This window comes from Nesoenas mayeri (genome assembly GCF_963082525.1).
Source record: "Nesoenas mayeri genome assembly, chromosome: 5".
NCBI lineage: Eukaryota > Metazoa > Chordata > Aves > Columbiformes > Columbidae > Nesoenas > Nesoenas mayeri.
Genome location: NC_137548.1, coordinates 4,025,203 through 4,039,301, shown reverse-complemented (window position 1 = coordinate 4,039,301; position 14,099 = coordinate 4,025,203). Strand labels below are relative to the sequence as shown.

At 43.2% G+C, this 14,099-nt stretch overlaps 1 protein-coding gene across 1 annotated transcript; it reads right to left on the bottom strand.

Annotated features, from left to right (window-relative positions):
• Positions 1-2,273: 2,273 nt before the first annotated feature.
• On the bottom strand, positions 2,274-13,701 carry TBPL2 (TATA-box binding protein like 2; the record flags this gene model as incomplete). The annotated part of the gene is made up of 7 exons (XM_080345713.1): positions 2,274-2,653; positions 4,099-4,193; positions 6,866-7,033; positions 8,264-8,355; positions 9,029-9,116; positions 10,124-10,530; positions 13,651-13,701. 7 exons carry the CDS (start codon positions 13,699-13,701, stop codon positions 2,574-2,576), a joined length of 981 nt encoding a protein of 326 aa, XP_080201839.1. The 3' UTR covers positions 2,274-2,573.
• Between the last annotated feature and the right edge of the window lie 398 nt (positions 13,702-14,099).

Below are 14,099 nucleotides of genomic sequence, written 5' to 3'. Positions count from 1 at the left end.
GTGGATTACATATACCTGCCAATCATATTTTTCAATAACACCAAGAACAATTTGTACAAGGGGCAAATATTGATACATCCTCAAGAGTGACAGGCCGGTTGGTTTCCTCACCCCAGCCTCAAGGTTGGAGCCTGAGTCAAGGGTTAAATGGATATGAGATCAGCTTTTACAATATCTTGAAAGCCAGTCCTGTGTGCAAGGGTAGAGTGGCAAACACCAGGCAATTAGAAGAGAAACAGAGTTTGCATAAAACAGAATAACTTAAAACAATACCCCTTAAGAAAACACAAAACACAACAAAAAAACTCCACAAGAGCAAAACACCCCAAAATGTTCCAGTTAAAAATAATAATCCCAACCTATATTATTTCCCCTTCCTAGTATATCTAAGTGCTACAAAACACTACTGTGACCAGCACTACTAAGGTAGAACCAAGACTGTCTCTCTTAAGTCAAGAGTTACCATAGTGAACATTATCAGTATCTCAGTGAAAAGGCACAGAGCCCATTTCTTATCTCTAAGACTTTATCCATGCTTTTAAAAAGCATTAACTTTACTTGTGAAATTATGTGACAAGTTCTCAAGTAAAATGGAATTTCTTGGAGAAGGCTCATCTCAAACTTCTCCCAGCATCCCAGTAAGCACAGGTTGGTTTTCACTTGCTGAAGATTATTGTAACTCAAGCTTATCAGCAATTACACCTACAGCGCAAATAAAGTCCCACCCGTAGCCACGGAAAGTCTACAGCATTAGAGAACAAACAGAAAAGTAAGCCTGTGTTTAAAATAGATTTGAGTGTGGAAATCCACAGTTTGACTGTGACAAAGAAACTGATAACATAGTTAGGACCAGTTTATCATAAGGAAGCGCATGAAGTTTCTCAAACTTTTTTCCAGAGGAGCAGACAGACGGTTATAAAAGTGCTTGTGAGACATATTCCAGACACAGAGATTGAAATCACATCCTCACAGAATCAGAAATGAAGTTGCAACAGCAAAACTAAGCCCAGCAAGACCGTGACACCCCGTTCTGGATGAAGCCATTGCCCAATATTGTGCATTTCCATCCAGGAGAGAAGTGGCTTTTGCCCTGGGTTGAGCTCAAGTCATCTAACAGCAGCCTCTAGTGGCTCAGGGACATTCCTGACACATCTGTCCCCTCTTCAGCAGGGGACAAGGGGAGGACAGTGGACAAATGCCAGCAGCACCATAACCGTGTTCTGGGAGGAAAACAAAACGAAACCCAAACCAACAAACCAAACAAAACAATAACAAAAAACCCAACTAACACACAAAAACCCCACACAACCAAAACCAACAACACTCAAACACACCACCATAAACAAAAATAGACACACAAAACACTAAACATCTCCCCCCCCCAAAAAAAAAAAAAACCACAACCCAAAATACAACCACCCACAAACAACAACAATAGCAGAAAACAAACCCCACAAACAGCAAAGAAACAAAACCCCACCCAACAAAACCAGAAAGTTGCTTCCACAGAATCACAGAAGGTACCAGAAGAGTTGAGGGATACTCTTCACACTGTTCCCAGCCACATCACCAGTCTGAGTGTGACACCTTTCACAAAGGAAGCCTTGAGGTCACTCAGATTAAAATAAGCACAAGAACCCCATTGTTTTAGCTCCAAAATTACTAAGTCGGGCAGAATTCTGATTAAATAACCTGGATAATCAAGTCCTGAACATCCAAGACTCCTTGTATTTTCCTCAAGTGTATTTTAAAGGCAGTTCCTAAGCAGCGTATTTTTGTCTGGGCCAAACAAACCCCCATCATCTGAGGGGACTTCAGTAACACAAACGGTATAATTTTGTTAAAATCTAATTTGTGTCATGCCAAATTAGGTAACTTGATTAGTTACCCCCTCTACCCACACACATTCTAGGTATGTTCAGAGGCCTTGAATGTCTCCACCATTATATATAAGAGTTTATCTAACTAGTAGGATCAGAGGGATTCAGTTTGTCCTCTACAATGAGTCTTCAGTCTTCAAAACACCAAAATCAGCTCATGCTGGATTTTGTAAGCTATATTGTAGACAAAAATATATTTTGAGTTTCAACATGAAAATACAACACAGCAGGAGCAAGGTTTGGTACACTTAAAATTGGGGTTTTGATAAAGCTGGTTTGAAGTGCAGCTTTTCAGGGGAAAACACAAAAGTATTTTGTAATAGAAACCATGTAAGTGCTACCTTAATACACATTATATTAGAAGTGCGTTCATTTGGCAACTTTTTTCCAGTTGGACAGAAGTTGTCAGAACTCAAGTGGACTACAGATAATTAATCTGAAAGTAAAAAGAGAACAACAAACCCACACAACAGAACAATCAAACCATAACACACACCACACACACAAAAACAACAAAAAAAACACAACCAAAACAACTCCTAACAACTAAAGCATCAGCATTTATAACATTCAGTAGAGCATCATTTACTTAATAATCCACAATGGTACAAACTGGGTCCAGGAACACCCGTCTCTGTTCCACATGTAATGACACAAACTCACGTGTTACTCCAAGTTGCTTTATTGGCCACATTATGATGCTTTCTTGAAACCTTTTAGAATGGGGTAGATGTTCTCAAATGCCTCATAGATTTCAGAACGCTCTTTTGCTCCTAGAAAGACATTTGGGGAAAAAAAAAAACAAACCAAAGCAAACAAATAAAGCAGCCCCCCATCCCCAAACAGGTTAATTCTTAACAGTGTTGATAACTGATTGCAACTCAAACTTAATGATAAGATCACAAACCATGAAGAAATACAAGAGCTCAAAAGCAACTTTAAAAGTGAGTTAATATTTTAAGGCAGAATTTCCCTGCCTCACAGGGAACAATTTCCAGCTTGCTTTGCTTTAGGACTAGACCAGCTTTATTCAATCTGTGGAAGCAAAACAGCAGTTGGCTCCTCTTAACCAGTGCAAAACATTGAATCTGAGGAAAAAGCCACTGAGATAAACCACAGGGTTATCTGCTTGACAGTAAGAGCTCTGCCTGTTGATAAACTGGAAAGACAGAAACAAGCAATGAGAGGCATTTATTCCAACAGTGGAAGTTGATCTGCAGTTTGATATTTCCCCTCTTCCAGTTCTAACCAGTTTTTTAAAAAAAAATATATATATATATATTTTTCAACTGTCAAAGCACATGTGATTTCAAAGCAGCTGAGATCAGGTTTAGTGGGTGATGGGAAGAAGGGCAAGAACTTACCTTAGTCCTGCTGCACTCAAGGGTGTTACAATTAGTGCACCCAAAAATGCAAGTGCAGCCCAGTATGATTTTACTGGGCCTAATGAGGTGTGGGGGGGACATATTTAAGCTTTGTACTGCAGGCCCCATTCTTCAGTAGTTATTGTAATTCCCTGGCTAAAGGCAGGTGCTTCTCTTTCATCTTTTGCATCTCAGAGCTGTGTTGTGAATATACATCTAGCATTCAAGTCCTCTGGGAATAAATACCATTTACCTTTCAATATGTCTGAATACAAGTATTTTAAGGAGCATTACAAAAAGTATTAGGTGCGTACACTCAGGAATTAACATTTTTGATATGGGATTGGAGGTACAGGTATCTGGGCACACTTAGCAAGGCTTTTGTCTCACGAGCATTTTGCCAAACAGTCTAGAACAAGTTCTTAGATCTCCACCCTTTCCTCTAATAACCCTTGCTAAATGTTTTCAGTGAAGTGTTTTAAGAAGTTTGCTTCCTGTCCAAGCAATTTTAAATTGCTTATTGTGATATTCACATTTAAGTGACTGAGGAGTTACTGGCATGTCAGCATCCTGTTGGGATTCTGTACATTGAAAACGCAATGCCATGTGTCAACAAAACAAAAATACTCAAGTTTAACAACATGGAAATCTGTGACACTATATCAAGCAATATGAAAGTCTAGTGCAACTATACTAATATTTTTATCTGCAGAAAACAGATTAGCAGCAGTAAGCATAAAAAAAAGAGTGGCTTTACTGTGGCAAGATATCAGTTTAGCTAATGTTCAATTTAAATCCTTTCTTAGAAGATGTGGTAGCACGTAATTACAGATACCCAGAGGGACACCACTTACCAGTCAGTACAACTTTTCCAGACACAAAGATAAGCAGCACTATTCTTGGTTTGACCATCCTATAAATAAGGCCAGGAAACAGTTCAGGTTCGTAGCTGTTTCAAAGCAAGCAGGTAAGATTAGTAAAGTGCAATTACTGTTTCAGTGTTGTATGCATAAAGTGCTTTTTAATCATACCAACAATAGAGTAATTAAATAGATTTTTAGCTACCTAACCAGAGAAAGACAGGTCAGATTTCAGACATCAAGGGAAACCCGGTAATCCCAGCTGGAGCTGGTGTGAGTTCTTCATGCTTATTTGTAAATATTTCTGAGCCACATCTGAATCTCATTTTCCAAAGCATCAAAACCATTCTTGTAGCCTTCAAACAACCCTTCTTAGTCTGCAAAGAGCCCTTACCAGGAAGCATCTTGTGCAACTAAGTCAAGATGACAGCCAAATGAATCTTTAATATATATTCAGTCCCCAAATTAAATGCAAAATATTAAATGCAGTGCTAATAAAAGATAATAATAGAGTGTACTATCAGCAAGTTTGCTGATGACACTAAGCTGGGAGGAGTGGCTGACACGCCAGAAGGCTGTGCTGCCATCCAGCGAGACCTGGACAAACTGGAGAGCTGGGCGGGGAATAACCTGATGAAATTTAACAAGGGAAAGTGTAGAGTCCTGCATCTGGGCAGGAACAACCCCAGGTTCCAGTATAGGTTGGGAAATTACCTATTAGAGAGCAGTGTAGGGGAAAGGGACCTGGGGGTCCTGGTGGACAACAGGATGACCATGAGCCAGCACTGGGCCCTTGTGGCCAGGAAGGCCAATGGCATCCTGGGGTGTATTAGAAGGGGGATGGTTAGTAGATCAAGAGAGGTCCTCCTTCCCCTCTACTCTGCCCCGGTGAGACCACATCTGGAATATTGTGTCCAGTTCTGGGCCCCTCGGTTTAAGAATGACGGGAACTGCTGGAGAGGGTCCAGCGTAGGGCAACAAAGATGATTAAGGGAGTGGAGCACCTCCCTTATGAGGAAAGGCTGAGGGAGCTGGGTCTCTTTAGTTTGGAGAAGAGGAGACTGAGGGGTGACCTTATTAATGTTTATAAATATATAAAGGGTGAGTGCCACGAGGATGGAGCCAGGCTCTTCTCGGTGGCAAACAATGATAGGACAAGGGGTAATGGGATCAAGCTGGAACACAAAAGGTTCCACTTAAATTTGAGAAAAAACTTCTTCTCAGTAAGGGTGACAGACACTGGCCCAGGCTGCCCAGGGGGGTTGTGGAGTCTCCTTCTCTGCAGACATTCAAAACCCACCTGGACATGTTCCTGTGCGACCTCACCTGGGCGTTCCTGCTCCAGCAGGGGGATTGGACTAGATGATCTTTTGAGGTCCCTTCCAATCCCAAACATACTGTGATACAACTGAATTTAGATTTTCATCAGTGCTAAAATCTTCCTCCTTTCCTCAGTGCTGGCAGTAACTAGTTCTGAACAAGCTCATCATGCAGGCACAGCTTGCCCACCACTCAGCTGCAGGTTTATTGAACTCAATGGCTAATGAGTCATCCAGACAGACAAAACTGAGGTGATATGCCAGGAACAAACCATATTTTCAGTTCTCTATTTTGCAGCTGGAGTCTGGCTTCATGCCCACAGCTTAGAAACCTTTTCCTTGCAGATAGGCAGCTGGTTTGATAGGAGTTAAGAAGCCCACTTAGTATTAAAGGTTCAAAATGAAGCACAGGCATAGACCAGGCTCAAGTAGCTTAGGATCTGCTCCAATTAAACCTGAAGTGTTTAATCAAGGGTGGTTATTTTCCTATTGACACAGTCTGCAGTGAAGAAAAATACCCACTAAGATTTGATATCGCATTTGGAAGTAACAGGAGAGCGGTAAAATTGTGATCACCAGCCCTGCTCAGGTTAATGCAAATCTCCAGTGTGCATTGCTGACATGCAGCAACAGCAAAGACTGCGTGAACAATAAAGAACGGTAAAATATTTGAGCTTCTCTACAAGATAATATCTTCATTAACCTATTGAGCAAATAAACCAGGTGATCCTTGCAGTCTTTCAACCCTTCATCTTCATCAGATCTAACGTGCATCCAATTTGTCCTAGAAGTGACCGAACACTTGCGCAGTATGCTATCGGTTGCAAGAGTTCTATAATTGATATTTATCGTAGAATCATACAAAAGTTTGCTTGGAAGGGACCTTCAAAGCTCATCTAGTCCAGCCCCCAATGGTTTCGGGATAAATGTAGGAATAGTTACATTTATCCAGTCCTAAAATTACATTTGGCTCTCTGAAGGCAACCAGGAGGCCGATGCAACCCCCACTGAAAAGAGTTTGACACCCCTGGTTTATGGTGGCCCTGTGAGGAGAAGACAGTAAATATGACAGTGGAGGGCAGTTTATTCACAATTCACCGTTTAATTGTGTCAGTTGCAGTTTTTAGTACTGGGAGCTTTGCTGTTTGTTGCTGTACATCATCCTTGCAATTAAGAAAAGGGTCATTTTGGCCTGTGCCCCACTCTGAATAGGAGTTATTGCAGAAGATGAACCTTTATTGTCTTTACTCTAACACATGGCATCTGCAGCCACTCTGTGCTTGCTGAACCAGTGAGCACATCTTTTGCTTGATATTCGATATCTAATTATTGTTTTATTTTCTTTTCCCAGACTTGCACAGCCTCAGGATTTGAGTCTTGTTTGTATCTTACAAAGACACCGCTCCAAGTTGCAGGGGGTTGTAACTCTGCCTTCCACCTACCTGCTGAACTGCTGGTGAGTGAGAACCAAACCTTCCAGCCAGATGGGGAACCTCACGTCACAGCTCCCAACCATGTTCTGGATCTTGAAGTCCAGGAACTTGGCAGGAAACCCAAGCTTCTGCACCACACGTGCATATTTTCTGGCTGCAAGCCGCGATTGCTCCTCACTGAAGGAAGAGCAGAAGGGGAAAAGCAGCTTCAATTAGTGCTTTCCTCTGCTGTCAAGCTGGAAGTCAGTTTAGAGCCACCACCATGCTAATCTATCCTCCAGAAGAAGATCTGCTACTGCTCAAAATAGCAAACGTGTCTCGCCAGAACCACTTCACTGAGCGAAAAGGAAAAGGACACTTCGTCATTCGCTTTCCTGTGGTCTGTTTGGACACACTGGAACATGTTGCATCACTCAGGAGTTCCCCTCTTCAGAGGTTTCTTTCTCAGTTCCTTACAACAGCTTCTCAAAGCTGATCTAAGAGATGGACCACAAACACCAGTACAATCATCTGGCTAGTTGGGGATGATGGTAGGGGTTGGAGAAGAAGTTTCCTAAGATGTAAGTTAATGCATTCTCTCATTGACACTTTAGAAACACAAAAACCAAGGCAGCTGCTTGGAGAAGAGGAGACTGAGGGGTGAGCTCATTAATGTTTACAGATACATAAAGGGTGAGTGTCAGGAGGATGGAGCCAGGCTCTTCTCGGTGACAACCAGTGATAGGACAAGGGGTAATGGATACAAACTGTGTTTCACTTAAATTTGAGAAGAAACTTCTTCATGGTCAGGGTGGCAGAGCCTGGCCCAGGCTGCTCAGGGGTGTTGTGGAGTCTCCTTCTCTGCAGACATTCCAACCCGCCTGGACACCTTCCTGTGTAACCTCATCTGTGTGTTCCTGCTCCATGGAGGGATTGCACTGGATGAGCTTTCCAGGTCCCTTCCAACCCCTCACATTCTGGGATTCTGCTGAACTTGGGGGAAAGACCTTCCAAGTACAGAAATAATCTCTACTTTTCCACAATTCCCCTTTTCTCTAGAGGCGGATGTACTGACTAGTGAACACAGGCACTGAAGAGAGACTTGATATACACAAGTTACATCCCAACTTGCTTTAAAGTCAGTGAGAAATGCAAGTAACCTCTTAACAATTCCTGGGCACTTTAGCAGCTTTTCCACTAGTTGCTGCTCAGCTCAATCTGTGTTCAGGTACAGAAGCAGACAGTTCGGTAATTACTAAGCTGCCATCATTAAGCTAGACTTTTTCAATACCAGTGCTGCTTTTTTTTCTTGCAATTATGACAGCCCTTTGCTAGATAATTTAAACAAGGTTTTCTAACTTATTTCATTAGAATATAGGCATAGTTGCAAGATCCAGACTTTTAGAGAGAAGGAAAAAACCAACCAACCTTTTAGCTCCTGTGCAGACCATTTTTCCTGAACTGAAGATGAGGGCTGTTGTTCGTGGTTCCCTGATTCTCATGATGACAGCAGCAAACCTCTACAAATTCAAAGGAAGACGTCGCAGTCCAGCTGAGGGATTTAGCCGGTACCGTATCACTGTTCATTCTTTCAAGCATTGTCACTTTTAAAGCTCAACACAGCATGCACTTACTTTGTCTAAGTGGGTTTTTTCGCCACCCCAAATTATTTTCCACCCCTCCTAGGACAAGGGGGCTTAAGCCTACAGTCACGGGACCCTTGCTTTGTCCCTTGTATTTTGCTGAGCAGTCTGAAATCACTTACAGAAACCCAATCTGTTCCCAGTAAGTTTCTACAGTCTAGGTCACTTGCTAGAATTATCATGTGAAAGTCTGAATCCAGTAATGTTCTTCAATTCAGGCATGAGTTTTAACCCCCTCAGTGAGGGCTGCTCGAGCCCTTTCAGTTGTAGGTAGCTGGCCACAAGTGGGAGAATTCATCTCCTTCCTTAAATAGCTTAGTAACGTCCCATTGCTAGGGTTTTATTCCAAGGAAAATAAATAACATCCTTGTGGTCCCCTATATTTCTTTTAATGTAAAAGGCCCCAGCTGCAGAATTTTGTGGTTTTCCCCTATGGACCAAGACAGTGCGATTAGAAAAGGGACAAAGCTCATGGTGAGTCTATATGTTAGAACCCAGCAGCACTGAGAAAAGGGGGACACAGGTAAAGCTTTGAGTCTTTAAGACTTACCTTTGGGTTATACTCTGCATTTCTGGCATGCAGAGCTATGTTCTTCAGATCTAGTTTACAAGCCAAGTTTACAGTCGACACTATATTCCTGAGGAATAAGAGAGGAATTCTCTTATTGCAAAAGCAAGCCACTGCAGAGCCCACCCCCAATGTTAATAGCTTAACGTGAAGTCACACTCCAATTAATAATTGCCATCAAATGATTTCCTGCCTACCTCTTTCCCACTCTAGTATTAAGCTACTTTTGGCAAAACTTAAGTAATTCAATACCAAAATTACAGTTTCTCACGGGAGGAGATATAACAAGGTATGAAATTATTAGTCCCCAAATACTAAAGTTTGTGTGTCTTCCAAGAACTACATCACTGAGGTCTTTTACAGCTTTGAATCAAACCATTACCAAGTGTTGACAGAGTTACTACAGCACTTCGAGGTAGGAAAAGGTATTTTATTCTCTACAGGTATCAACTACTCCATAAATGCTCTAGCCTAGACAGGACAGGACCTACCAAGGCCAGGATTACTATCACTTCTTTCCATGCCCCTTTCTCTTGCTCAGTTCAGACTGACATCTGTAAAGCCCTGGAGTCTGCTGTCATCCTTAACATCCTCCTTGCTGGATTAAATCCTCCTTTTCAAGTATTTTTGTCTTTTTGTCCTGCAGACTGAGGTAAGCAGCAGCACATACTGTACATAAATAGTTTCTGTCAAACACTTCTCCCATGGGGAGACTTCACCTCCTGTCTCCCGTAAGAGACTTTTCCCCCTTAAGCAGCCAGAGGCATTTCAGATACTCCCCTAGCATATTTATCAAGCTCACTCTCCCCCGTTTTGCTAAGCTGGGTATTGTTCTGTGCCACTTTCTGTTTATATATTGCACTGATGAGCACAATATCTAGTTGCCTTCTGATGTTATCAGTTCATTTGCTCCACCTATTCTCAAAGAGGAATAGCTGCACCTCTACTCTTTTTTGAGTGGACTTATTTAAGACCAAACCATGATTGCTACAATCTCCAAATGAGAAGTCAGAACAGTGCTTAAGTGAAACTATGACTATTTCATATATATATAGCATATACAATACGTAAACTTACTGTAACTGAGGAACTATGCCAGAGCTTTCTGATGCAGATGTCACTGGGGTCATCGGAGTCATTGGTGTCAAAGGACACGAGTCAGATGCTTCAGGAGATGGTTGAGTTGCATCTGGGTTCGACAAGCTGCTTTCATCCATGCCACTGCTGTCCTCCTTTCTTGGTATTGACTCATCAAGTTCTTCTTGCATTTCACTACCATCTTCAGAGAGATTTTGTTCTTTGTTGTCTTGGGTGATATCTGCAAGAAAGCTGAGATCCACAGTGGAGAAGTCTGTAGGAAGCTCTTTGGGCTGATTAAATTGAGAACCGTACAACACATCTTCAGTTGCTTGAATTGGAAGGTCTACATCGTAAGGGCTCATGGGAGTAAACAGCTGAAGACTGGTGGAGAGGTCATCCTTGAATTAAAAAAAAAGTGTCATTAAGGATCTTGTATTAAAACATTAATAGGGAGACTAAATTAAGGTCAATCTTCTATTCACTTAGGAGTTTCAGTCATCTTTCCCCATACATATTATAGCAAAGGATAGTCTTAAGATTTGAGAGTGTGCCATTTGCTTGTCTATCAGCATATAAAAATCCAGATAGCTTTGAGAGCAGAGATATGCATTTCCCCACCACACTTCAAAGGCGGTCTAGAGTACTCCTGTAATACCACAACCTGGGAAATACTATATATTGTACCTCCAGCAGTGACTGGAGGAACAGTGTTGGCACCTTGCCCTTCACAGCTGTTGCTGTGCCTCAGTTCTGCACATAACCAACACCATCGCTCATGACTTTTTCCAAGGAATTTTCTGGCTGGCTTCAACTCCCATTCAGTATATTACTATTTCCTCTACTTGCTACCAGGGGACAGTGTCAGTGTTGTGCTGGGTTTATGCAACAGAGGGCAGCAGCTCACAGAATCGTGAAGAATTTCTTCTTTTCAGCTGCTGGAGGTCACCAGTTTAGTTTGAGACACAGTCAGCAAAGCCAGCATCCTTTCCCAGATCAAGCATGCAACATATCCGCAAGTTCTTGCATACTAATGTCCTTCTTTATCAGGTATTTATTATTAAAAACTATAACATTGAGGAGGCAAGAGTCTAGGAAAGGATTTATTCCCTTATGCATTAGGGCTTAAGCCTCTAGTTAGTGGAAATCTTCTTCCAAGAAGTTGATTTCTGCCAATATCCACCGCAAGTGACAGCCTGGACCAGGTGATCCATACAAGAGGTTTTGTGCTCATTTAAGCATTTTTGGGATTGAGACACAGAAGGACTTGAACAATCCAAGCGCAAAACAGAACAGGGGAAAGCGCACAAGACCGAGACCCTCCAATTGGCAGCAACTTCCCGAGCTTGAGTGGGGTTTCCAGATTGATGCTTTCCAGCCCTGAGCTAGTGCTGCTCTATCTTCTGTGCTAGTTAACTCAATGAACACAACCACGCACACAGAGATCTCTGCTCCCACTTACTCGGCAGTATATTTGTCTGTAGGCACTTGGAAAACCCTCACCAAGAGACAAATCCTCCCAGAGAACCTTTGCTAGCTTGAATACCAACATGATCAGGTCTAGCTTTGAAAGCATCATGAACACCCAGGCTCAAAACTTGCTTCTAAAACTGACTTCTAGGTGCAGAGCCCCATACAAGATCATTTAGGGCAGAAGGCTACTGAATAAAACTAAGTACACCTTAACACTTCAGCTCTCCAGGAAACAGGACCCATGAGCACTAAGCATTGAGAGGTCAGATACAAATGTATTAACAGTTACAAATAACAATAAGCTATGGAATAGCTAAAATATATCTGTTTAAAACAGATATTCTTCCAGTTAGCAATAGGGAAAGGAAGGCACAACCTCTGCAAGGCCTCCAGTGGAGTAAAACTTAGTAGTACAGGAGCTAATTAGGAAGTTTTGTATGAACTGTGATGCAGAGAAGGTGGCACAAAAACAGCCTCATCACTGTGAGCCTGTAGGACTTGTTGCACATCATAGCAGAGGCATCAGAGAATATAAGAAATACAGAAGAGATGTAAAGCAGACAGTTTGCGGCATAGCTTAAAGAAAGAAACTGATGGAGAAATGGTAGCCTGGAAGCATTAAACAGCTGAAAAACAAATCAAGAAAAGCATCAGAGGAGTAAAATGCATAAAGGAGACAGGAAGATTTGCTTTCTGTTTCTTTCTCATCAAGTTTTCACAAAACTAAAGCCTTTATAGGGTTAAGCGCTGGGGAAGATTGCCTTCTTGTTAGCCAGATGCTCAGAGGCTGTGAAAGGGGGCACAAGACCATGTTTATATCAGGCTGGCTGCCAAGGGCTATTGCTATAGACTCTGGGTTAATTAACTCCGCTGAAGGCCCCGTCAACTGCATAGCGCTTTGGACATCTCCCAGCAGCCCCAGGAAGGAGATTTCACACATAGATCCTGTCTGAGATCACTCCAGTTTGGGGCAGCTCAAGGGGAAACAGCCATTTTCACTCTCACTGCAGGAATCCCTGCAACCCAGGTACACAGAAATCAAAAATCAAATCCAGCTGCTTTAAGCAACAGACTCATTTTTTTCTCCTTTCTGCAGTGGTATCCCACACATTGTTGCTATTATCAAGTGTTCCAGCAAGCCTGAAATACAAAAAGCTCAGCAGCATTTGTAAACCCCTGGTTATACCTCACCACATGATATACTTTATAGGGCCATATGCAGAGGGCTGTACTGACTGCCACTGGGAAGTCTCTGGATTTAAACAGCCTGTGCAAAAATGATTTTCTGAGCTGAAAAGCAGTTTACAAGAGGAGGCACATAAAACAAGCTGTGTTCCTGTGTAACCTCATCTGGGTGTTCCTGCTCCGGCAGGGGGATTGCACCGGATGAGCTTTTGAGGTCCCTTCCGATCCCTGACATTCTGTGATTCTGTGTGATTCCCTGGGTGAAGATGATGCCCAGTTGTGGAGCCCAGTCCTCTTCTAGTCCCTCACCCTGTTGCCTCTACAACCACCTCAGCCCAGGATGGTTGTTTCATATAAAAAACCCCAAAGTTTTTGCAAACATTTACCAACCAGCATGAAAAGATCTGAGCCTCCTGCCCCCCTCAGCACCAAGGCACTGTGGTGCACAGCCTGGCCCTCACAAACACCACTCCATAGCAAGACTTTAGGCACAGCAGCAGATGAGAAAAACCTCCTCCAGCAGAGAGCCCCTCCACGGCTTCTCCATCCTCCCAGCAGCGCTGGACCACTATATCCCAGTATCACTCTACTCAAGGCCGGACTGGAGGAGGCGGCTAGGCTGTCCGGGGGCAGAGAGGAGCTCCGCAAGGCGGCAAAATTCACTAGACAGCCCGGCTTAACCAAGCTCAGCTCAGTCAGGACCGTGCTAGACTTAAGGTGCGGGGGGGCTATTCGTTCGCCGCAGCGTTGGTGGTATAGTGGTGAGCATAGCTGCCTTCCAAGCAGTTGACCCGGGTTCGATTCCCGGCCAACGCAGCTTCAAAGAGTTTTATTTTAATCCTACTTTTTAATAATCTCCCCTGGCCTACCTGCCCGCCGCAGCGCTCCAGGTACCGCTCCAGCGGCGACACATCGTCCATGTGCGCAACCGCCCGCCCGGGACCCCAAACACCGCCCCCCGGCCTCACTTTAACCCTGAGGGCCCGCAGCGGTGCAGGTGCAGCTCATCGGAGAGCAGAGCCTCGCACAGCTGGCTTTTATATACAACGATTTTTACCCTTTTGAGCCTTTTCCCTGCCACGCCGGGGTTTGCTCCATCCTCTGGAAGTGGTAAAGAAATCGGGGTGCTCTCATGCGCTTTACATGAGCCTCCAAAAATAGCCTGCTCCCCTCTACAGGGCTGGAGATAAATGGGGAGTCAGAGCTGCGACTTTGGCCTTGCAAAGGTAATGCTCCACCTCTAGCCGTTGCTTTTTAGCAAGCAGGTGTAATGTGCCCTTAATTTCTCCCACCTGCTTCATCAAGTGCAATGAGGAGC